Source organism: Brachyistius frenatus, unplaced genomic scaffold, assembly GCF_029030835.1.
Source record: "Brachyistius frenatus isolate BFR_SWC_R1_liver_20210118 unplaced genomic scaffold, ASM2903083v1 Contig_97, whole genome shotgun sequence".
In the NCBI taxonomy this organism is placed as follows: Eukaryota; Metazoa; Chordata; class Actinopteri; family Embiotocidae; genus Brachyistius; species Brachyistius frenatus.
In genome coordinates, this window is record NW_027210696.1 from 1,390,883 (window position 1) to 1,416,191 (window position 25,309).

At 41.9% G+C, this 25,309-nt stretch overlaps 1 protein-coding gene across 1 annotated transcript in view; it reads left to right on the forward strand.

Moving 5' to 3' along the window:
• Positions 1 to 25,309, forward strand: part of mef2aa (myocyte enhancer factor 2aa) — a gene marked incomplete at its 3' end in the record, with an annotated part of 60,253 nt that overhangs the window by 12,759 nt on the left and 22,185 nt on the right. The window contains exons 2-3 of the mRNA XM_069711136.1: positions 8,125 to 8,342; positions 16,470 to 16,673. Of these exons, the coding sequence (XP_069567237.1) occupies positions 8,289 to 8,342; positions 16,470 to 16,673 (258 nt within the window). The remainder of the gene's footprint in view (positions 1 to 8,124; positions 8,343 to 16,469; positions 16,674 to 25,309) is intronic.

Sequence of the window (25,309 nt, forward strand, 5' to 3'; positions counted from 1 at the left end):
ATGAGACATAATTCATCACCCTACCCTTGCATCGAGGAAGTTATCATCATTTTCTTTGTTCATAAAAGTTTCACTCAAATATGCATCAAGGGATTTACCTTGAGGTGGAGAGTAGCTTTTTCGACATGAAATGGATATAACTGTTAGGTGAGGGTCATCTCTTTATCCTTGAGAAACTGAGAATCCATTCATTGGCTGGGCTTGAAAACCTGACTGACGCAAATGGATCATTGGGAATAGAAGTGTCCCTGCAGTAATTATGTTACAACGCCGCTGCCGCACGCTACCACAGAGGTGGGATGGGATGGGCGCGGGGTGCTTCTTTTAGTCTTGTTTCCCTTACATCTTTCCACATAGTTAACACAGTCATACTGTCTTCTCTCTCTCTCTCTCTCTCTCTCTCTCTCTCTCTCTCTCTCTCTCTCTCCCCCACTCTCTCTGTCTGACTCTTCCTCTCGCTCTCGTTTTCATACACACCTGCTCTCAAACCCGAACGTACGTAAAGTGCAGTGAAAAGTTTCCAGCATTTATCCTTCTCTGCTGAGCGATTGTCTCGTCACTATGTTAAATGACCCTTAAAATAAGGGAAAAGTCGGGAGCAGATCGTGTCACCTATTTGTCACTGTTGTCTTCCTGGCCTCTAGATCCCCACCGCCTGTGCCTTGAAGCTACAGCAAAATGTCTCTTTCATTTCTTTTTTTTTTTTTTTTTCCTCCCGCTATCCAGGGCTCTGTGGCACTAAGTCAGTTAAAAAAGAGACATGAAATTAATGTAATGTCAATGGCGTTTTCTCATGAAACCCCAAGGCACTTAGTCAAAGTCACCTTGCAGAGTCCTCTCATCCCCTGACAGTGCTGCGAGAGTGAGATGGAGGATGTCTGTCTGGTAAGGCTGTCAGCATATGATGTCCTTCGGTTATTGGTTGTTATATCCACTCATCGTCATTCGTATTTTGTAGATTGGATACACGTCCGGTATTTATCTGAAGACCGACATCATTTCCATTCTGTCGTCTCCATAACGTGGCCGTCAGTGGAGCCTTTTCTCAGAGAGAGCAGGTTCACCCTGTGGGGTTTTCTTTCCTTTTGATGTCATTTTGGAGGTGATAAGTAGCTTTCTGTCTCCTGGTCCCTGTCTTACAGCACCATCCCCCAGCCCAAGCAAGGTGCTAGCAGCATGGAGGATTGTTTGAACTTGCATTGATCCAATGTGGGATTACAGCTGGGTCATTGGAGAGTTGGACTGAGCTTCCAGTCATCAGGGCAGATTAACCACTCGCTGTCTGTTTGGCTGCCATTTCAGTGCAAGCTCTCACTGCTGGCTTTGTGACTGTCCCTACTGTGCAGGTCACAGTTTCCTTTTCAACAATGCATTTTTATACTTAATTGAGTTATGCGCAGACTGATTTAATATGCAGGGGAATCATATTGCTTAATGAAATGAGACAATAAACATTCTTTGATTGCTTTTAAAGATTTGCCAATCCTAATTTTATAATCTCCAAAAATTGGCCTACAGGGTTTCCTTTTGTGCAAACCCTATGAATTTGATTTCCCGACAAGGTGTTCATATCATAAGCATCATGGCCTTTCCTTGAAATACAATTCAAATCTCTACTGTGCGAGAAATGTCACCCTAAGCGATGCTTTACAGAGGAAGGGGAAGTGCTGCAGAAAGTCCATGTTTTGCAGACTGCCCCACCTCTTTACATTTATCAAAGCCTCCTTTTTCACTTTTTTGTTCGCGTGCCCTTGCGATAGCTCTTATTAATTATATCTCATTAGTTGCCTTGGAAACTGAGGTGAGGGAATGTATAACAGGAGTTCAAAAGAATGAGAGAAACAAAAAAAGAAAGAAATAAATCATGAGAAAAAAGCAAGCAAGAAGGAAAGAAAGAAGGGGGAGGGCTCAGAAGAAGGGATAGAGAAAGTGGTTGTTGAGGGATCAGCCGTGTGTCAGATTAGCATCAGGAGACATTAACACTAGTGATGCTGCCGGGGCCACAATCCTGCCTTTCACTGCTGGAGAGGGAGATAAGCGCACTCTCACAAAAGCGAAGAGGGAGAGAGTGTGAGAGGGCTGGCTTGCCTCCACTCCCCTCAGGCCAACAGCCCCATTTACAGGTACAGCACCTCCTGATGAAAGCAAGAACAAAGAGGTGGATGTTCATTTCCTACCGCGCTGGTGTCGAGGCACCATTGAAACAAATCGGCAAAACTGTGGATTTAGGCTGTTTCGCTTTAAGTCTCCCGGTCTGCCGGGAGCTAATCACAACAGAGCCACAATGTTGACACTTTGAGTTTGATACACTTAAGAACGTTGTCGTGGATTATTTCACGGAATCCCAAAATCAATGCACATCAGATTACCGCGCGAGAGCTGTTGCATTCTCAGAAATGTAGTTCTGTCACAATCGTGTTGTTTTAATGTAGATTAACCCGTGCTGCGAGAGCTGTGATTCATTCTTACGTAACCGGCAGAGTGTTTGAATAACAAGAAAAGGTCTCTGGCTAGTATTTGTGAAGCGAGTGGCCGGGAGCGTCCCGTGCTCGTGGTCCAGCCCGTGTAATGATCCTTACAGTAACGGCGCACAGAGCGAAGCCACAAGAGATGGGCCTCTGTTGTTGTTTAGTCTCGGACTTAACATTCAGGACGGTAATAAAGGGAAGGATCAGAAGGGAAGGGTGTCCCTGAGGTGGTCCCTCCCTTTCTTCCTCTCCACCACGTCGCCCCGGCTCCCTCTGACTTCTGACTCCCCTTCAGAGGGCATGTAGAAGGGTCCTGAATAACAGGAAGTGCAGGGGCAGGAAGTTGAGTCTTGTCTGCCCACACGGCCTGTGGTAGGACACCGAGTCTAACTCTGTTTTGCACAGGAAGCGCAACTGTCACGGCTCAAGACTTTGGCTGTTGTCCATCACCTTCAAAGAAATGGAGGCATGATTGCTTCATGTAGTGGCTGCTTCTTTAACACAGGTCAGACAGATTGAATTTTCAAATGAATTTTGATATATTTTATTTTATTTTAACGGTTAAGATTTTGAGTGGAAAAAAAAAAAAAAAAAAAGGTTCGTTGATACACTACATTTATATTTCAAACGTACAGACCGGCCTCACTTTGTGCTCATTTGGTAAATTCTCTTCACAGAAATGTACTTATGTAATTTCATGTTACCTTTTATATAGGCCAGCAGTTGAGGCAGTAATGCCTCAACTTTGTGAGGAGTGAACACAGGCCTACAAGGAGAGAGGGAGGAGGATCCATAATTACACTGGGAATGGAGCATGTTTTATTGATTGTAAAAGGGCCAGGCCTGTCACCGAGCCGCCCGGTGTCTCAATGGTTCGTCCTAAGGGAGGAGGAGGAGGAGGCCGGCTGGCATCCCCGTCACTTGACCAGTCTCGCACCTCGTCACGGAGGATCAGTGCAGCTTTGGTCAGAAACAACAAAGCAATGCTTAGTTTTGGGTATCGAAATAGAGCATATTCCAGATCTGTATTTTGTTGAACAGGGTGTATAGTGAGGCATGGACTTGTTGTGTTAGGCCTGTCTTATTGACTTTCTGTCAAGGGGATGTGGCCGTTCCTACGGTGACATATTCTCTGCACAGTGATTTATGTGTTACAAATGTTTGGTAAGCATCTTTCAGAAGTGCTGGATTGGTTCATATCGAAGGGGACCAAGTGCATCATATCAAGGTCTTGGTAATGTAATGAATTGCTGTTATACAATGTGCTTCTTCGTATGTGCAAATTGAGGACGCACTGATCCGACTTTTTTTTTTATCAACATGATAGCGGCGCACCTTTTCTCCTAAATGTAAAATGATACGAGGCTCAAACTAGACAGCGCTTCTTCAAGCGGAGGTAATCCTGCTCCAAAATGCTTTTTAGACTTGTGCACATCTTATTTAGATTTACTTTGAAACTTTATGAAATTGTCTTACGACGTATGAACTTCAAATTGACATACACAAACAAAAAGGGCAGAACATTTACTGCTGGACAAACTGCCCGGGATAAATCCTTTTCTAGAACAGGCCTCCCGCTATCTTTCCATGAAAGAATGTGTTATGCGGAACATGCAGCAATTAGCGAAGTTGTAGCTTCAAAACACGCCAGCTGTAAACAAACGGAGCAGAGCCCCAAAAATGTATTCGCTGTCGAATGATGAAATTTGACCAACACCTGATTCACTCGGCATGGAGAGTTTGAAAGCAAATACCGATCCAATCGATCGGATCGGTTCCGAACGAGGTGACTGACCTCATCTACCAGCCTGTCATTATTCACAGGACCATGTCGTTTCTTTGAAGGTGTTACTTTTGCGGTAGTTAAGGGGTTACTCTTAACATCGACTTCACAAGTGTCCATACATGTGTCCATACATGTGTCCATACAGTTATAGTGAGGTGGCCTCATAGACTCGTGTTATCCTGCTCCTGCTTCCACGCTCAGTTTTCTCCTTTTATGTTCATCGTCTCTGTTTCTTACACACACACACACACACGCACGCACACACACACACAAACACGCACACAAACAAACACACACACACACACACACACACACACACACACACACACACACACACACACACACACACACACACACACACACACACACATGCACACAAAGAGCACATGATTTAGACCATAAACAGATACTCTGTCCCAATCTAACACTCAAGTGAAGTCAGCGTGTCACGCACAAACATGTACTCCGCTACAGTGCAGACATTGTTCTCCTTCGTAATCTGAACATCTTCCGACATGTTTATGTGGGTTGAGGGACCAGCTGAAAATTTCCCACTTCGTTGTGGAGATTGAAGCTGCATTGTACCATGTACACCGGTACATGGTGCGAAATGATCAACCGCAGTACAAGATCGGATCGATTCAAATCCTCAAAATAAGGTTTTGTCGGCAAGCCGTTTCAGATTTGGACTAACTTTCGATGAATGTGGACACTTAAGTTGAGAGCGTGGCACACCTGCAGTCGGAAGGCCCTCTCGGCTTGTCATTTCAGATCTGTGCAAGAGAAATGTCATGACACAGTCTATTATGCCTCTAGATGTGAACGGTCCTGCTGTGACAGCTCCTCTGCATAAAGAGAGGGAAGACCGTGCACATGCATTTCTATTCGTGAAAGTGTCTTGATTCTTCTTCTGGTGGACCAGATTGTTCAGTGACAGTCCCTCTATCGCAATCTTGCGATCACAATAATTAATTCAGATTCAACCATCCTCTGCATAGTAAACCTTTCCTAAACAGAACTCGCTTCATCAACAAAAATATCCCCATTTACAGTCAAGAAAGGCTCTTCAATGTTTTTTCCATCATCAAAACAAAAACTAAGAGTGACAGAGTTTATGGGAAATTGGTCTTATCATGAGAATTAGTCTGACTTCCCTGCATCAGTCTAATCGTACAGAAGGTGTTAGATCCATTTCATACACTTTTTCATTTGTAAGCAACTGCACTTTGATTCAGTGTATGTATATGCTGAATCAGTATTATTCAAAAAGCAGTCAGACACCTTTTGTAGAAGATGTAGCTTATGTATCTTATATTGTAGCCAGAGACGGTTTGTGCCCATGGTTCTTTAAGTGAAGAAAACTAAAAGAATAAAAAGACGAGAACTAAAATATTTAAAATATTAGATGTATAGTTAGCTTATAATCATATGACCATTAATGCATAAGGTTGTAGTAAATAAATTAAAAAAAGCATTTTCTTCCTTGACTTGAAAAAAAATCCACATAAAATAAAATTCAGCAAATTCCTTTGCAATTTTTGAGAAAAGCCGCTGCAAAATCAAACCTTTTTGATCACAACAATTACATAAAAATGCTGCACCGATTGCCATTTCAGATGCAGTACACACTGCTTACAGTCATGTAACATTGAATACATTCATTTAAGCACTCACTTAAAGAACAGAACACTTGTCAGTTTAGACTAACCTCAAGTCATGATTTCAGATTCGTCCACCTCAGATAAGCACACAGACTAACACCAAATTCACACATACGCACACAGATAGAAATGTATAAACACAGAGTGAGACAAAAGATGATTTCTACATTTATGGAGATACAATATTTGTGGTTAGTTGTCTGTCAGGTTTATCGTTGCTGCAGCGAGCTGTGATCTTAGCAGCAGAATAAACACTCTGGCATTGACTTTGTATTGTGAAATGAGGAATCCCCCCTCCAGAAAATAAAGGAAAAGGTTTGGCGGGGAAATTCTATTCTTGTCACTTAAAATGCAGTGAATTCACCGAATGAGTCAATAGCATGCTACTATTTTGTTACAATATAATTGTTAGTTGTTTGTATCAATATGCAATTTCAGGGACCTGCATGTCTTTGGGGAACTGCCACGCTACGCCGAGCTCCCTTTAATTTGAACTCTGCTCTGTCAGTTTGTGTGTAAAATAGTGAATGAACAAGAGTATTGCGATTCTCTCTGGCCTGTTGTGATGTGGTTTGGGGAAATTCTTTGTGGGGGTTCAGGCAGCTACTTTCCTGGCTCAGACAGCCACGCGTGGGTAGTTAGCAAGGTGATCTCAGTCAAGTTTGCCTACAGCAGAGCCCCAATTCAGACAGCCAGACACCATAATGCCAGTCCATCTGTAACCCATAATGACTGTGTGCCACTGGAACTGGTCATTTTCGTTTTCACTGCCAATTCGGCCCCTGGCTCCCTCACCTCGCAACTGCTGACTGCACCTAATGGCCTGAGTTGTTAACCTTTCTACATTTTGTACTCGTGGGGGGAAATGCAGTTGTTTGGACATTTTCTATTTGCTCGGTGAAAGTGATGGATGTGCCTCCGGAGAGGGGGCTATATCTCTTCTTGCATGGGAGCAGTGACAGGACCGAGTTAGATGTTCCCTGGGGAACACCGTGGTCTGAACCACTGGCCAGGTTACAAGCTCATGTGGGAATATACAGTTCCCCCAATTCTCTTTATCTCCCCTGGCTTCTCCTCCAACCCAGGAGATTTCAACTGGCCTACTGTCAACACCAAAATGGGTGCTCTCTTAATCATCTTAAGAGCAAAGCTGGCATCAGCGAGGGTCAGCTCAGGAAGTCTCGGCAGGCGGCGCAAGGTAGAAAAAAAAAACACTTTTCTATTTAGGTGAACCTGGCTTTGTAAAATGTTATCAAAACATGCGGTGACTACACTAGATCAAATGAAATGCAGCGGCAGTACTCAAAGGAAAAGTTTAGCGTTTCTATGAAAGGATTTATCCCACTCTCGAGTCTGTGAAGTCAAATGGAAGTAACAGCCAGAAGCTGGTTAGCTTAGTTTAGCACAAGGACTGCAAACAGATGGAAGAGCTAACCTGGCTCTCTCCAAAGGTAAACCACATTTGCCAACCAGTTCAGACCTCACTAATTCACACCAGTTGAAAGCAGTTGCCAGGCAACCGCCGGAGACTCCAAGAAGGTACTGCTCCCAAATAACTGAGCAAATAATAGGTCCTTAATAGGACAGGGAATTGTTGTTTTTACTCGTAACTTTTTTTTTCTTTTTTTTTTTTTGTACAGATTAAGCATAGTTATTACTGTTAATCCGTGAGCTTTATAGGTACAGGGAGTTGTATTGTGTTACTTTTGGACAGATCCAGGCAAGTTGCCTCCCCTGCTTCCATTCACTATGCTCAGTTAACACACTGTTGTCTTTAGCTGTGGTGTTGATCATTTCATCCAACTCTGTGCCAGAAAAGTGAAAACGTGTATTTCCTAAAAAGTCTTAAAATTAGAATAGAAGCTTCTGACGTAGCCTGACAACTCTCCATGTATTTCTTTATTCTAGTAATGAAACGGTTTGGAGACTTGTGTAGCTCCTTCCCTATAAATGTGAAGTTATCTTTCATTGACTTCAGCTGGGGTTCAAGTGCAGCAGCATTGGAGATAACGGCACACCATGTGGGTCTCATACTTTGTGAATGTGCTTGAGAACAGGGCGCAGAGCCCTGCGGTGCTTTGAAGTGCCTAAGGAGACATTGTTGAGTGTCAAGTTAACTTTCTGTCTCTCTCTCTCTCTCTCTCTCTCTCTCTCTCTCTCTCTCTCTCTCTCTCTCTCTCTCTCTCTCTTTCTTTTGGTACTTTTGCAGATTGTGGTGTGGTCTGCTGAAGAGCAAAGAGTGTACCGAGAAGAGTGAAAGAGTGTATCCAAGAAGAGAGGCTGTTGCACAATGTACTAGAAGAGTGGGGGAAGAAAGTGTGTTGTTTTTCTGATATTGTTGAGGTGTCAGAGAGACCTGGAAAGGACACAGCCATGGGGCGTAAGAAGATACAGATCACCAGGATCATGGACGAGAGGAACAGGCAGGTGAGTGGGACCATTTCTATTTATTGATCTGTCTATGTATCTATCTAGATATGTATCTCTCTCTATTTCTATTTCTCTACCACACATATATGATATATAACGGTATATATATGCTCATATTCTATTTTAGAAGATGCTCCTGTGTCTGTCTTTGCTTACTGCTCTGTACCTGTCTGAAGGTTACAGTTGGCCTCTGTTTTCCTTCCTGCCTCAGACCAGAGTTCCGCAGCTGTCATGGTGTGCACGGATCTAAACAGACATACCTCCCTCCCCAAAGTCCCAGCCAGCTGAACAGGGACCATGACATTTCTTTGTCAGTGCGGTCGTATTTACAGACATGATTCCCCTGCCACCCTGCAATTTCAGCCAGAGAACTTGATGAGGCAGCAGGAGCGCCGGGCTGCAGCGGGGGCCTCATGGCGTGGGAGTGAACTGAGGCTAGCGAGGAGTACAGCGGGCCGCCTGTGGCCTCCCCACACTGCAGGGCTTGTCCCCCGGCCTGGCGGTATGGCCGGGCCCCTTCGCTGTAGCCCTATGTGTTTGAATCTGTTTGGTAGTAATTAGGAGCAGCCACTGCACCACAGCACCCTCTCATTTGCAGGGTGGGACAGAGGGACACACAGCACCCTTCTTTGCCTTGGCTACACTGGTCCCGGGTAGCCACAAAGAGGGAGAGAGCTGGAATTCACTCTGTCTGCTCTTGTTAAATATAAACTGCTAAACAGCAAAACACTGTACAAAACAGCCTGGGTCTGTTTCAAACAAGAATAACAGGCGCAGATATCTATAGCAGAAAGGCTAGGTCCTTTTCTTTTTTAGCTACGCTGTCTTTGATTTAAGAGTTAAGTTAGGGAACTGCGAGCTCTGATTTTGACGAATTATACCAATTAATGAAGACGTGTAGGTTTCCTGTATCCAAATAAAACGCATCTGGTTAACGCCGCCTCCAAATATAATCAATTACACGGTAGTAGCCAGTTGGTACTCTGACCATGTTTCTTCTCTGGTAATGTGAGGGTAGCAGTTCAGTCAAGTGCGAAACAAAAATCCACAGCGTAGGCCAATTATCAGTATAACACCTGGCTCTGGGTGGGATCCAAAAAGGGGGGCAGGAGAGGAATCACTCCTGGCTCACTGGTGGTGTCTATCCTCCATGCAATGGCCTGTGACATGAAGAGAAAAAAAAGAAAGCGAGAAAATGACATGAAAACAGGTTGTCATCTGATGGCGAGGTGAGCGCGTTAACTCTTCAGCTGATCCGTTCTTTACAGTGCGTGTAATAAGGGAGTGAGGGCAGACATTTTCCTCTATTGTTACACAGAAAAGTGGAGCTGCGCAGTTTATTATTAATGTGTCTCCCAAAGTCTGGTGTTTGCATCAGATTTTAAATGTCTCGCTGTATAATTTGTGAGAAAGTTTATCAGCAGAACGCAGGCAGTTCAGCTCGCACTTATTTGGTTTTAGCTGGCTCAGCAGAGAATTTGCTGTGACAATAGGCCGCTGTGCTAAAATAAAGCTTTGGTATAAAGTGATGTATGCATGTGTATCTTTCTCTCTTTTTTGTCCCCCGTGGGCAATGAAGCGCACAGTGCCATGTCCCTGGGGTGTACTCCTAACCAAGGGGGGATATCCATTAGCATATGCTCTCCATTGTCGGGAGACAATTCGAATCTTCGTCGATGCCACTTGGCTGTTAGCTTTCCACACTCTAGCATTGAAATAAAAGGGGTCCTTATGTGGGCTAATTAGATGGTATTGCAATACAGGATGTTTTTTTTGGGAGGCAACAGGGGCTCCCTGGCACTGTCAGTGCAAGTGTTTTTAGGAGGGCAGTTAACCTTCCAGGATTTATAACCCCGAGCGTGACACAGGCTGAGAAGGTTTGTAATTACACAACCTCAAACTCAAGTCGAGAATTGACGGCAGAGGGAAGAGCAGGGTGAACTTAGCGGTTATACTTTTGTTGTAATGAAGTGTATTGTGCAAATATGACAAGTAAGATAAGAAAAAAAATATTGCACAACTGTTGCATCCACCATGTGCAAGTAAGACCATTTCTGCTCACTCAAGTGTCCTTGTGCCATGTGGCCTTGCTGAGGTGACTGAGATGTGAAGGCAGCGCAGGCCCTATCATACATACTATAAGACTGTAAAGAGACAATCCCAAAGCCATGTTGTGCATGAATGATAGTCCTGCATCACAGCAGCAGTCACCAACCAGACTGACTTTGCTGATTGCAAATGAATGCTTCATAACTACCAGACAGCACAGCCCTGAATGACTCTCCTGATTTACTTTATTCACTGCAATTATGACCTTTTGAGATACAGACAGATACGCATACATGATACATAGACTCAAACAGCTTATACTTTTACTCATCTCTTGTCTTTTTTCTTACATACACACCTAAGAGTTTCTCACCGTGGACAGATCTGTGAAACCTAGCCCTCAGGGTGAACGGGCTTTTGTGCTGTCTGACTTTAGAGGTTTGTAACTCATGACCTGCACAACATAACAACAGCAGAGCCGGTGGCACTCTCGGAGCATATTCGGAGACATTCGCCTCCTTCCCAGAGCTGCTGCCATTGTGTGGATCTACAGGGGGGGAATGACAGTACGCAATAGTCCCATAAGTTAGTGTCGACGTTGGTGAAACCTAGTGAGCAGTGTCTAGTGACGTCCTCTGGATGCCATTAAGCCGGCTCACTGGGGGTAATTGTCCAAGTCATTAAAAGTTTGATGATTTTGCTGCTGGGTGGAGGGTTGCCTGCCCTTGCTGTGGCTCATTTTGGATTTTGCTCTGGCACGTCAGATGCCTGTAGGCACAGGGTAGCGCTCTCTCACAGTCTCCAGGGAGCAACACAGCGCATACCTTCCATTTTTCAGCTCTCACTCATTCCTGAAGTTTTGTTCGGTCATCATTAGTGTTTTGACAGGTAAAAAGCTTGTTGATGGACAACTGAAAAAAACAAAGGGAAAATGTTAAATGTGACAGCCGGCGCATATATTATCATTGTTAAAGATGACGGTTCTCACTTTTCGACAAAACAAAATTTGTATTTCCGATTTTATTAATGCTCTCCATTCGAGTTTTCATTAAATTGAAATAGTGATTTATCCTTAAACTGGATCCATCTTGTTATTGACTAGAGGTATGTCTAGAAAACCAAGTTTCCTAGAAATATCTACTCCACGCTAGTCAACAAAACCTACTTGGCTTTCGTTAACTAGCGTGTCATCCTCTCCACTGAACAGGATCAGTCACGGCTACTGTAGGTTTCAAGGTCAATCCCACCCACTGGATGAGGCCTTTTCACTTGCCGTTGTCCACATGGGGATCCTGGGGCTGTCCTCTATCCCAGAGAGCTGATCCATGCAGACAGTCATGGTGGCCCTGGCTTGTCTCCCAAGCCCACACACTCTGGCACCGCGGAGCCAGGGCACCAGCCACAGGGCCTGGGTCACTCTGCCAGCTGGTGCCAGACCTCACTGTCTCTCAAGCCCGCTCTTACGTCTGCCATGGGGGCTGTCAAAGGTGACATGAGGTTCTAATAAGGCCGCTAGCTTCTCACCCCTCTGAAGGTGTTAGTGACTCAGGCATCTCCTGCCATGCCCCAGTCACAGCTGCACTCTCAGTCCCAGATGTCTTGTTTGTCATCTTGGCACCTCTGCCTGAGGACAGACATTGATAGACCCTTTGATTGACACATCAACTCAGTGTGAATGTGTGTGTGTGTCAGGGTTCGTTGTAGCATATGTTGTTATATACTACAAAATTTTCTTCGGCGGGGTCTGTCTAGTGGGGGATAAAAACAGTAAAACAAAAAGTGAATATTGCAGTAAAGGTATGTGTGACAGGCACATATGTTTGTGCTAAAAATGTAACGCACAGAAGGTTGCATTGGACACACTGGGATATCATGGAAAACAAATTTCAGTTAAAGTCATCTTCCACTCCAAAACATTTTTTTTCCCTCTTTATCTTACGGTTAAATGTTTGAGCTTTACTGTGCAGAATGATGGATGTGCAGAGTTTAAAACTCATTGAAAATCTGATTTTAAGGTGCGGACCTACGGTGGATGACATCACAAATAGTTCAAAAAGCAAATCCTGATACAACATGCAACCCATACAACTTTGGAAGCTTGAAAGCCCAGTATACATCCAGACAGAATAGACTTGATAGTGGTAAGAGGCATCTTGTGTCCAGCAGTTTCACTTTAGAAATGAAATGTATTTGCATATTCATAGATTCTAGAATTGTTAATGGGTGAGGAGTAGATGTCATTTTAAGGATTATTACAAGATCCAATTTATTTGTGTAAACCCGCATCAGATACAAATTGTTATTCAAAGTAGAGTATTTCAGATACATCTTCAAACATGTCTGGAGGAGATCTTTAACTTTGCATTTCAATTCACCAACCTAGCTGCTCTGTGATTTGTTTCATATCAAAGAGATAACTGTGACTGATATAACTGTGGCGAATTTGCTTGTTGCTCTCTAACTGAATGATTTTGTCAGTTCCAGAAAAGCAAAAATCTTAGGCAAAAAAGATGAGTCTACACCAGGGGTGTCAAACATATGGGCCGCGGGCCGGATCCGGCCCGCCAGGGTGTCCAGCTCGGCCCGCCGGATGACTTTGCTAAGTGTGAAAATTACAGAAAGACATAAATTGCATTTCTATGAGAATATGGAGGTTTATGAGTACAAACGTTTTGTAATTGTTTTTAATCGATCCAGTAATTGCTTCAAAAACAGCGTAAATGCGATGTCTGCTCCGGAGGCAGAAGCGCTCGTTGCCACAGGCAGCAGCGCTCGCTGCTCGCTTTGTGACGCGTTTGACGTCAAACGCGTCACAAAGCGAGGGCATCTGCAGAGAAGAGCCGGGGCAGATAAACAGTGGGCTGATGTCTGAGTTTTTGGGCTTTATGTTTCTAGTTTATTGTAGAAAGACCTTAAAATAGGGTTTATCATCCAAAAACTTTCACCAATGATTTAAACATAGAGAAATAGTGTCATTATTATGCTACGATTTTACTGGTCTGGCCCACTTGAGATCAAAGTGGGCAGTATGTGGCCCCTTAACTAAAATGAGTTTGACACCCCTGGTCTACACTGTCACTTTGAGCACGTGTTTCTCTGCTGCAGCACCACTCTCTAATTTTGACTGATATAACGGATGTATTTTTACTGAAATACTAATTTAGAAGCCGTGTCAGCTTGCAATCACGTAAAACTCATACCAAGTATAAAAACTACACATATGAGAACTAACTTACCGAGCTCAATTAAAGCTCTGTAAATACAAGATATGGTGGTGGAGCACTTGGGAAGAAGGCAGAAGCAGAAATGATCACTTCATCTTGACACCGTTAGAGCTTCTTAAAAGGTCAGCGAGTTTTCAGGCTGGCACGGTCTAAATGAAATGCTGGTATAGTCACTGATCTGTCGGGTATTGTGTGAGTTGTTATAATGACCTTATCAAAAGCAGAGAAAGTTGGAATCACTCCAGTTTATTGGAAGTTTGTACATGGCCCCCCCTTCTCTTTTGCCCTGACATTTTGATTTCTCTGAACAGCTGTAACATGCACTGGTACTGTGTGTGGTAGAGCTTTACAATACTCAGGCTAATCCTGCCATAGTGAATTACATGAATTAGTCAGGGAGCTAGACTACATGTGTACCACATCTTACTATAGGAGCGACTCAAATTTTTAAAACCACATTGAGTGTCTTTGTGCGTGTCTTTGACTTGGTGAACCATAGGAAAGCTTTGCCAGTGAGCCTCCCACTTGACCTCAAGGATGTCTGTGGTTTTCCACTGTCGCAGCAGTCACCCCAGACAAGATGGGGGTGGATAGAGGTTATATTTGTGAATGTTCCTCTTTGTGCTTTGAGCTTTTTGGTGTCTTAGCCTATTAAATGAAGCTGAACTTCTTAGATATCCTAACAAAATGAGAAAACTAGGGCAAATTGGTATAAAAGAAGCTAACTGGGAAAGTACAGAAGAGTAATATGGTTGTCACCTTTAATGACAGTGCATGCAGAAGCTGGTTTTGTTGAGGTTGAAATGAAGCGGTGCCTGGGTCAGCAGCCCTGCACTCAGCACTCTGCCATGCATCCAGGTGGAACAAAGTCCTCGCTCAGCGTCTCATCCTGGGCTTCCTGCTGAAAGGTGACATCTCCATGGCTTAACAGCCACATTCATCTGCTAAAGAGCATACAATTTGTTAATCGTTTTCCCACAGGACAGTCCCCACCTTTCAGTTGGTTAGGCAAACAAACACATTTGCGAGCAGGTGAATGAGCGAGTGGGCAGCTCTGGTGTTTAGTCAGAGGAGACTAGTATCAGGTGGTTAGAGCTGAGTGCTCCAAATGGGTTGAAAGAGACCAAAAACTGTTCACAACAACAAATCCTCTTGTCTGCCTCCATGGTCTAACTTAAGAAAATGAAGATAAAGAATGAAGTGCACAATGCCGTTTCTGTTCAGCCAAACATGCTCAAAGGCTTTATATGACTACAATTTGTAAGGGAACATGTTATTTTATTGTTCTTCTCCCTTTTTTTAAACCTTGTCATTTCAAGACATGCCATGTTAGAATCCATTGGTGCATTGAACAGAAAATGACACGAAGGCAGGCTGCTTGATGTCTAGAGCAGGAATAATGGTCCTGTGTAATTACCTGTAGTGTGGAAGATTTGAAATTCATTTATCACAGTTGGAGTGACCCCACTGCCTGAACGGTTACACATACACTATGCAACACATAGGATTATACTGCATTATACCAGTTAAAATGAGGGTATAGCCGCAAGCTGTGACCAATTAAAGTTGAACAAAGCCATCTCATCTGCTCAACTCCTCTCTTAGTAGGTCAGTAAAACTGATGGAGAATACAGGCTCATACACTCCTCTGTAGCTCTACGCACAGCTTTTACTAGCATATTCACAAGCCACGTTGTATTTGTATGCGTTTCACAAGACAAATGCACTAACAAAACATCTGATTTCTGCAAACAGCCATTGCAAAACCAAAGGAAAAAACAAGCAAGTTTCTATCCTCCCTCCTCATGAATAATGTTTTTAGTTTAAGAAATGAGTGTAGCTGACTGTAAAGAGCTGGTGTAACATAATGACATATGTGAACGGGTCTGAGGCGACCACAGAGACGGAGCAGCAGAGTTACAGGACAGAAAGTCACTTTGCAGAGAGGGTTGCGTTACCATTGGAGTGATGTATGACCTAAAGTCCCATCTGAGGGCTCGTGTTACAAGGCTTATGCTGCACGACAGAGATAGCTTTCCATATATGGAGTCAGGGGCTACAGTAATGTATGGGCCCCCGTTGTTGCCAAAGCTCTTACTCAGCTCGCTGGCACGGGCTCCTGACCCTGACCTCTGGCCTGATAACTAGACATTTCAGACATGCAATATGTTATTGTAATCATTCCTTAAGGGGGGGATGATCTTGTTATCTGTCAACGTTGTTTACAGCAGCGTTGTTGTCGTTGTTACATTTGCTCAAATACCAATCTGAAGTACAATTTTGAGATACTTTACTTGGAGTACATTCTGTTTTACTAAACACTTCAATTCCACTTCACTTCAAATGTTATATTTTTTTCTCTACTACATTTATCCGGCAGTTTTGCATGCAAAGTGTGCAAATACTTTATAAAATGTGATATTTTGCTGTAGCCAACAATGTGTATGCTTGAAATTTGCTTCACCTTGACCAGTGACAGCATTTTCATGCTGCTTACACATGAATGCAGAAAAAAAAATATCCAGTAATATAACATATACATATACATTGTAACAGCAGTTGAGTATTTACATTTTGTGCATTTTGCTGATAGTATTTTTGCTTTCTTACTTGATAAATTCAAATGCAGGAATTTGACTTCTAATGGAATTGCTAATTTTACTCATAAAAAGATGTGGATACTCCTTTTACCTCTGATAATTGCCCAGTAAACATGGACTGCTGCTTTATGTTATAATAAGAAATACACATTTACACTTACTTTCCTCTCTTTTGTTCTCTTGACTTTGATCTTTTTAAATTAGAGAAACTGTTTTCCTCTGATGGTCTTGTTTTCTGTGTCTCTCCTCAGGTTACCTTCACAAAGCGGAAGTTTGGCTTGATGAAGAAGGCCTATGAGCTGAGCGTACTATGTGACTGTGAGATAGCCCTCATCATTTTCAACAGCTCTAACAAACTGTTCCAGTACGCAAGCACAGACATGGACAAAGTGTTGCTGAAATACACAGAGTACAACGAGCCCCATGAGAGCAGAACCAACTCTGACATTGTAGAGGTGAGTGAGTGTTGTTTTCTCACTTTGTGATGGAAAATGTCTTTCACATCATGCCTTCAAACCTCACAGTGACCAAGTAGTTTCTCTTCATTATGATTTGTTACACAAGACCTACACTCACATTTATGAGATTTAAGGCTGAATTCGTTATTTTAGTCCTGGAATGAGAATATAAACTACATTTATTTTGCGACAACAGTTTGCTTGTTTTGTAAATGCTGCTAAGAGTAATGCTTCAGACATGCCAGAGTTGGGAACAAGTAACAGTTTCCTTCTAGTCGGCATTCAGATAGGGCACAGGAGGTCTGCACTCCCTGATAAGTTCAGCCTCTCTCGTGCCCATCAACTGACGTGGAAAACCTATCTCTGCACACGCATGCACACAGTAGCTGCAGATCACCATTGCTGACCTTGTTTCCCATAGATATTGGACCTGTAGGGCACAGTTCTCTGGCTACTCCTCAGTACACACAGTTAGCTTGGCTGTTGCTGCCGTATTTCTTCTTCTTCTTTTTTTTTTTTTTTCAGTGAAAATACAGTGTTTAGTACATTCCATACAGCTCTATAAAACTCAACAAGCACTTGAGGTTCCTGGCAGCTCCTCCATGCCCGGCGACTAGCGGAAGAGTAAGCCACTTGTTATGCCAGCATACAAAATTGTCAGCCAAAAGTGTAAAAGCCAAAGTAAATGAGAATGATTAGGGATACATCCTGTTCCAAACATCTTGCCTTGGCACACGTGTGGTTTCTCTGCTTATTCAAGATCTGCTTTAAGAGGCCGGTATCTTCATCCTGACGAAATGAAAGCGCACACAATGTATGTTAATGCTTATTGATGAAATCGTGACACTCGGTATGAAGTTGCCCATTAATCTTGCTATTATTTGAAATCCACTTAGATTTCCACTTTCTGCGGTAAGACCTTGCAAACTGCTGCATCCCAATACTCTGTGTTCACTGCCACCTGCCTACTGAAACATACATCATTTTTTTTTATTTTTGCTGCACAATTAGGAGATATTAAGAGTTTAAGTCGGGTGGGATTGAAAGAAAAAAAAAAAATCAAGAATCCGAGCTTTGAAAAGAATTTCTCTTGGAAGAATTAGTGAAATTACATGCAGCATGAAGGAGTCAGCTGTGGCCCATTATCTTTTATTTATGCTGCCACTGCTTGTGAATTACCTGCTTGGCAGAGCTGCAGAAGAGTGTTCTGGCATTCAGTAGACTCATGCAGTCACTCTTCCATCAGAGCAGAGCACGGGCTCACCTGCATAAAAAATACATGGATACATTCCTTACATAACAGTGACCACAAATTTGTTTTTGCCGTGACTCTGGAAGCTGTCTTATTTTAAACAAGACTTGCTGCAAACACACCACACATCAGTTGGGTCCTTCCTCGGGCTGTTTTTATCACATATATCTGTGGTCTGCAAATGCATGTTTATGTGAACAGCATGATGTAATTGGAACACACATTGTGCTTAATGTTGCACTAGTGAGCCCATGCTGATTTTCCCTCTTAGTACTGCTGGCTGCTCTCAAGGAAGCTGCCCACTGTACAAAAGGCGAGAACAGGCCACTGTTGTCCCCGCTCGCTCGGCCAGCATCTTTGAAAAAAATCCCCCTCTGCCTGCTAGCTATGTGGTCAAGGTTCAGAAGTGAAGCAGAGCTGAAGTAACCCAGCCAGTCCACTTCACAACATCACCACACAATCCCACTATTCACTTGGCCTGAGAGCCGTGTGTCAGAGGTGGCTGATAATCTGTGGAAGCTATGATCTGATCATATTTTCAGAGAGATCCTAATCCCAACTGTCGGTCAGACCTTTTCCGGTCTTTGTGCTTCTCCAGAGCTGTGCAGATCCTTGCAAAAACCAACGGAGGAGCGGACGCATTTGTAATGATGGGAAGAATCCACCCCTCCCTCATTTATCTAGTGAAATCGGCCTCACATGAAAACACTTAAACTGGACACTTATCTAAATCTTTAAATCGTGTTAAACCAATCTTTGCCATGCAAACAACCATGTGCTCATTTGTCCAGTTTGGGAGGCAAGAAAAATCCTCTCCCACTTTTCAGTGGTAAGCTCTTTCTGTGCGAGAAACTAAATCAAAGGTCACATTCCTGCTCAGTAGTACCATCTGTAGATAAAGGCTGAGCTGTGCAGTGTGGGAGAACAGTCTCCATGTTTTCCACAGATGGATGCATGCCTTGGCCACAGTTTGATAACCCAGTGGAGGGCTATGGACTTTGTCTCAAATTTGGCTCCCAGTCCAAAGCAGAGCATTGGGCTCCGATTTTTCTCCTGTGTGTGTGTATGTGAGTTTGTGCGCGTCTGCACGTGTTAACATTACCAACACTGCGGGCGACAGGTGTATAAAATTCACATGCATTCACCTGTATTTGACAAATAAATCCCTCTGAATTGTTAATAAAAATCAAAATAACATTAACGTAGAGGTTCATAGTATTTCATAGATCCATCCATGGATTGTCTTTTATCTATACCTGTGTTTTCCTGTTGCCGGTCACGCGGGGGTCACGTAGGATAGAGCTTATCCTAGCTGACTTTGGTCAAAGGTGTCATATACCCTGGACCGGTCGCCAGTCCATCACAAGGCCAGTTTTTATACATCTTCTTACTCAGCTAGATAAAACAATATAATTTATTGTATTCTCAGAATATGGTAAAGATCACAGTCCTGGAAACCAGCAATGGCTCCTACTGTGAAAGAAGAAAACAGTCTTTTAATGTTCACTTTAGTGTTATTCTTTTGTAAGTACAAACATTTCAGCAGACCTCTCTGCAGGTTTTCAGAAAATTCTCTGCCTGCCGTAAGTTTTTCTTTGGAAGTGAATGTGGTGTTTAATATAGTTGAGCAGAGTATTCATGACCGAAGGCTTCATGGTGTTGTTTCTATTGTATTACTTATTGAATTTCTGTTTATACCACAAATGAAAATGCTGCCGTTAGTCATTAGATTAATCTAATAATATTTAGTCTTACTCCCCTCTCCGCTTGTGGAGCTAATGAGATTTTGCTCGTGCTCTGCTATAACCTCACACTGTTCTCCTGCACACAGAAAGATCCCTGTGTCTCCAGGAGAAACCTTGAAATGAGATCGCAACTTCACAGGCTTCATTTGGCATCTATCTGTCCTCACTTTGAGCAATTCAACACAATTAAGGTGTATTGTATAGATTAGTATTAATCAGGTTTGCAGGCACACGGAATCAACATTAACTCAACACTTAATTGTAATCTTATAAAATCAAGGTTGTGATTAGCCTTTAACCCGATTGGGAAATGCAATCTTAGTAGAATACCAATGCCTTGTAAATAACTGGATGCAAAGAATTGACTTTCCACAGCTCCTTTTTGTGTCTTTTGCCCTGATGATTTGTGACATTAAACACTCCGAGATCATTCATAGGGAAATTCTGCTTATCTTACTCATAATAAAGAGGGGCGGCCATTGTTATTGTGCCTCTTGAAAAAAAAAATCAGACAGTTCCCTCTCTATTTATGAAGGAGCAGTCCCGGTCTCACAAGACCACTCCAGTGAGAGGAAATGAGAATAAAATTATCAGGTAATTTCCATTAGGTTTTCTTTCATGAACACTATCAACTTTGGTTATAAATAGAGCGTTATTAATAAGATATGTAAATATTTGCCATTATTGAATGTCAGGCCCTGTGTTTTCATCTGAAGCCCGCCCTTTTTTGTTCTATTTTGTTTGTTTATTTGTGACTGCCATTTGTAGACTTTACAGTGACAGCAGCAATATACACAATCATCACTTCCCACACTCTGTATGTCATTTTTTTCAATGATGGAGACAGTCATTGTATTACATGAGATGATGCTAAAGAAGTGTTTCCAGTGACTTACAGCTCAAAGAAAAATAAATGTTATTACCAGTTACGGAGTGAATATTTTTAAAAGCTTTGGGCTGAATGGGCACCAGGATTTTCAGACAGGGGATATTTATGTTCGTCAATCAAAGGCTGAGCAGTGATTAAGGCTCATTTCTATCTTAATGAATGCAAATTGGCACATCTGCTGTGGTGGTCTAGCTGTCCAGACTCTTCAATTAGCATGATTGATCAATTATCTTCCTGCTGGTGGCTCATTGGAAATAGAGGCTGGGGAATGGGCTTGTGGTGGTGGTGGTGGGGGGGAAGAGGAGGAAGAAAGATGAAAGAGCATGAGAAAAAAATGAGCAAAAAAACTGTCCAGAACCTGCATTCAATGAATCTGATTTATAATTGTTTTTATTTCATGAGAATTGAAGAATAGTGGAATTCCATGTTACTCAAAGAAGACTCTCACTTTCACATATATTTCTTAAAAATAGACAGTGATGAGTATAATAGAAAAATCTGTCATTTTATGTTTAAACAACTGTTTACATTTTCGATAAAAAAAAAAGAAGAAAAAAAGCGTTTTCAGGTTGATGGGCTCATCAGAGATCAGATGCTCAGATTACAATAGGAAGATCCTAATATTACTTTAACAAATGTGTTTGCAAAGTCAGTGGTTCATTTTTACAGGCTGTAGCTCTAGTTTACTTCATTTGTTTTGCGTGTACCCGTCATCTTTACATGAACAAAAACACACTCTGCATTTAATTTTTCTTTCACCCTTCATCTGCAGAATTTCTGATCAAATATTTATGAGGGAAAAGAACTTCAGCCTTGCAAATATTTAATAGATCAGTACTCAGTCAACTCTGAAGACTGTCTAGAATATTGTGGTGTGCAGCTTGCTTGTGTTGGTTTAACAGTGAGCACAGATCCTACAATACTCAAAGCAGGCTGACGAAATCACTTCAAGTCCAGAGTCTGACATACATTAATCTTTATGTTTTAGACGGTTTACTGCATATTATGTCAATTACATTCCATGTACACTACTGCATGTAACGTGACATCATTGTTCTTTGGTAATTTAACGCACATTTTTCAGCCATATTGTTTACTAATTACCTCAAACAAACCCCTGTAAATGGATCTCAAAGTTAATGGCAATTCATAAAACTGAAACCTGACATCCTGTTTTGGAAAACGGACACATCAAGTGTAGTTAATGGCCTAAACCACTTAACGCACAGCTCAGATAGCAGCTTTAAAGTTACACAGTGCTCGACACCAGTACGTTAATAGAAGAGTGAGACATATATTTGCCACTTGAGGCTTTTGAAACTGAAATGTATTTTTTTTTTTTAAAGTCCCCCTCCCCCCCAAAAAAAGTAAAAAACAACACAACACACTAATATTGCATAAACACTAGCCAGTAGCACTACTTGAACATAAATTTTGCCCTCCTGTCCTTCTGGCCGGCAAATTTCTCAATGACTCTCTGGTTAAAGTCAGTCACCAGCTTCTTTTCCGTTGACAGCATGGCCAGTGAATCTCAAACTACAAGAGTAAACGAGGAACGCTCTGCGTGTAGCTGCCCTGATATGTGCACACAGCTAGTGCCTGTTAGAAGCCTTCTTCAACACGGATAGACATTTACTCAGATGATACTCGTACTCCTCAAAAGTACATTATCGGTACCGGATACTCGTCTTGTGCCTAGAAATAACCGAATTTTCCGCTGCCGGTCAGATAGGAAAGAAGCAGGAGTAACCGTGTAAATACTTAATGGCGGATGTGAGGTGAACCTGAAAGACGACGTCGAGAGTTGTCCAATCACATTAGATAAAGAAACGTAAAACAACACAGATTCTCTGCCAATAAAAGAGGGAGGGTCGGGAAAATCTGAAGCAGCCAATTGAAGAGCCACTTCAGGTCCTATGGTTGCCAAAAGTTGAAGGACTTGCATTCACTCTCATTTGGCCGGTGGCCCGCACCAGGAAGTAGATGTATTTACACAGAAATGAACTAAATACAATTTGTAAACAGTTTTTATTGAATGCTCACAGGCACTGGCAGACTACCAGGTCCACCTTACAAGCAAACTATTATTATATAATTAATTTATGTTTTACACGTTAAAGTAATCTTTTTTTTCTCACAATGTTGGGTGGGGGGTGCCGCCCCGTATTACCAATCCACCACTGGTCTCTACTGCTGTCATTTTCGACTAAAGGTATTTTCTGTCTTTGTTTGTTCTGAAGAAACTGACACTGCTGTTGCCAGAAACACAAAACAACATCACTTCCTTTTCAACAGAGTATTTTTCTCTGGAAAGACCAAACTCGTTACCTGTTTACAGAGACAATGGTCTCTTGAGTTGATGTCTAAAATTTAAACAAGGCTGCTGCTCAGTCAGTCTGTCATTATGTGAAGACAATAACTCCGTACAAATCTACTTGTGAAATTTAAAAATTATGTAATCTGAGTTCAGGTTTTGTCTTCCTTCCTCTGGTTGTAAATCAGCTGCACTGCCCGGACTCCACTGATTCTGCCAATAATCCTTAATGATCACAGAAGATCAGTCTGCAAATGCTAAAGTCCATAAGGTTTTGTAAAGTATGCATTTGTGTTTCATAAAATTTCAAGCAAGTCGATTACATTGAAACATTATTCAGCACATTTAGACAATTATCTTTTCCTCATTTTACTCTTACCCTTTGATAAAGTTAGCCAACCAACTCTTTCAGGTTTTAGTTTGTGGTTAAGGTCTGCAGAAAATTTGCTGGCCTTCATTACAGTTTTATTTCTTCTTTTCGTCGAAACAAAAGTGAGCTGCCGTTTCTGGAAAAGTACAATACCAAGATAATTAAACATTTCGTATCTAGATTACACCATTCTCTCTTAATGTCTGACTGGCCAAATTGCTCATTCTTTGTATATAATATCTTACATTTTCTGATGTGTTTCCAAAAGATCAAAGCAACAGTCTAAATTCAACAACAACATTTGCAGAGTGGATTTATAATTTATATGTCAGAGTGAAAATTTGTGATTTTTTTTTTTTTAAAGAGGTTTTCACTTCAACTGAAAATAGGTAAAACAAGCAAAAGTTGAGTCCATGAAATAGACAGATTAAATGACTTCATCGTCAGTTCTCAATATAGCTTGATTTCCACCTCCAGATCTTCACCAGTATCTTTCTACTTCATTCTTTCCCCTCGACTGCACCATCATCATCCTTTTTCGCCACCGAGCTCACAGAGGCAGTGATGAAATATTCCTTTTAAGATAAATCAAATGTCATTGCTGTTGACATAGATTTATTGGTTTGATGTTGATTTTTCAAAGCTTTTCAATATATATGAAATTTTCAGCCAACCCATTTTTAATATTACAGAAAAAAGTACTTTTGCAGATGCACTTTTGGGCTTCAATGGTTTATTGGAGTGATATTAAAATGTTTTTTTTTTTTTTTTTAATACTTGTTATAACTCGAGGTCATATGCACTACTGCAGATTACCTTAAATATGAGGATAATTTGGAACGTTTTCACACATATAAACACACCATGTTGTGAAGAGGTGCTCCTTCCTGTGTGCACAGAGTGTTTTGTCTACCTGAGAGCGGGTACTTAACCTTCGGGCCTATGTTACAGGCCAGGTCAGCTCCAGAGCTAACTTATGTTGCTTGTCAAAACAAACACACTGACTGTTCATACAGCGGCAGCATCTATTTTCAGACTAGAGCAGTAGGACACGATAAAAATACATAACAACTCACAAATGTTACAGTGAAACAGAGAGAAGGGTTATCTTTGCCTCTGGAATGCCTCTGGTTATGTTACAGTTACAGTTTTAACAGGGCTTCATTTATATAGCCTCAATCTTTCTTATGTGTAGAGCAGAGGGAACTAAAGATGGTATATGGTATGGTTGGGCTATTACTATTTTGAGATTAATAGATTATTTTTCTCAAGTAATCAAATAGCTGTTTGGTTTTTAAAATGTCTGAAAACGGTGAAACATGTAGACCAGTGTTTCCTAAAGCCAAAGGTGCAGCCTAAATTGTCTTTTTTATTTTAATTTTTTTCTCAACCAACAAACCACAACCAAAATATATTCATAGAGGACTAAAGGCACCAGAAGATATTCACAATTAGGAAGCTGGAATCAGAGAATTTTAGATCTTTTTTCATTAAACAAAACCAGGTCAAAACCAAGTATATGGCTGGACTGCATATGAAATGCTGGAGGGCTTTTAATTTGAAACAAAGGCTTTTAATGTGAAATGGATACAAGAAGTTGCAGCATTTGGCTGACCAATTGTGTAGCTTTATTACTTAGTCACTCAGTTACTCAGTGACAGATATTTGCGTATAGATGGCTGGCCACGCTGTTGATGTCCAGCCAAAAACATGACTCAAAACTCCCCTGGAGTACTCTGGTGAGAGTTTTCTGAAAAGTCTTCTCTTGCAACAGCGAGTGAAGCAGTATTAATGGTTCTGTTGCGAGCATCATGCTGGGTTTCAAAGTGCCTCTTTTTATAGGACAAGGACTCCTTTTCCTCTGGGCTTTTAGTGGAAAAAAAAAAAAAGGTCACCAGTGTTCTCTTCTAGTTTGTGTAATGAAACAGTTGTGGTAATGTTCATGCAAGTATATGGCTGCAGACTACTCCGTAATACGTAATAGCCCTTGATTCTTTAAGTGTGAAAATGTAGTCTGATTATTGGAATGAAACTGGCCATAACCAGCAGTGTCAGGGCTCTTT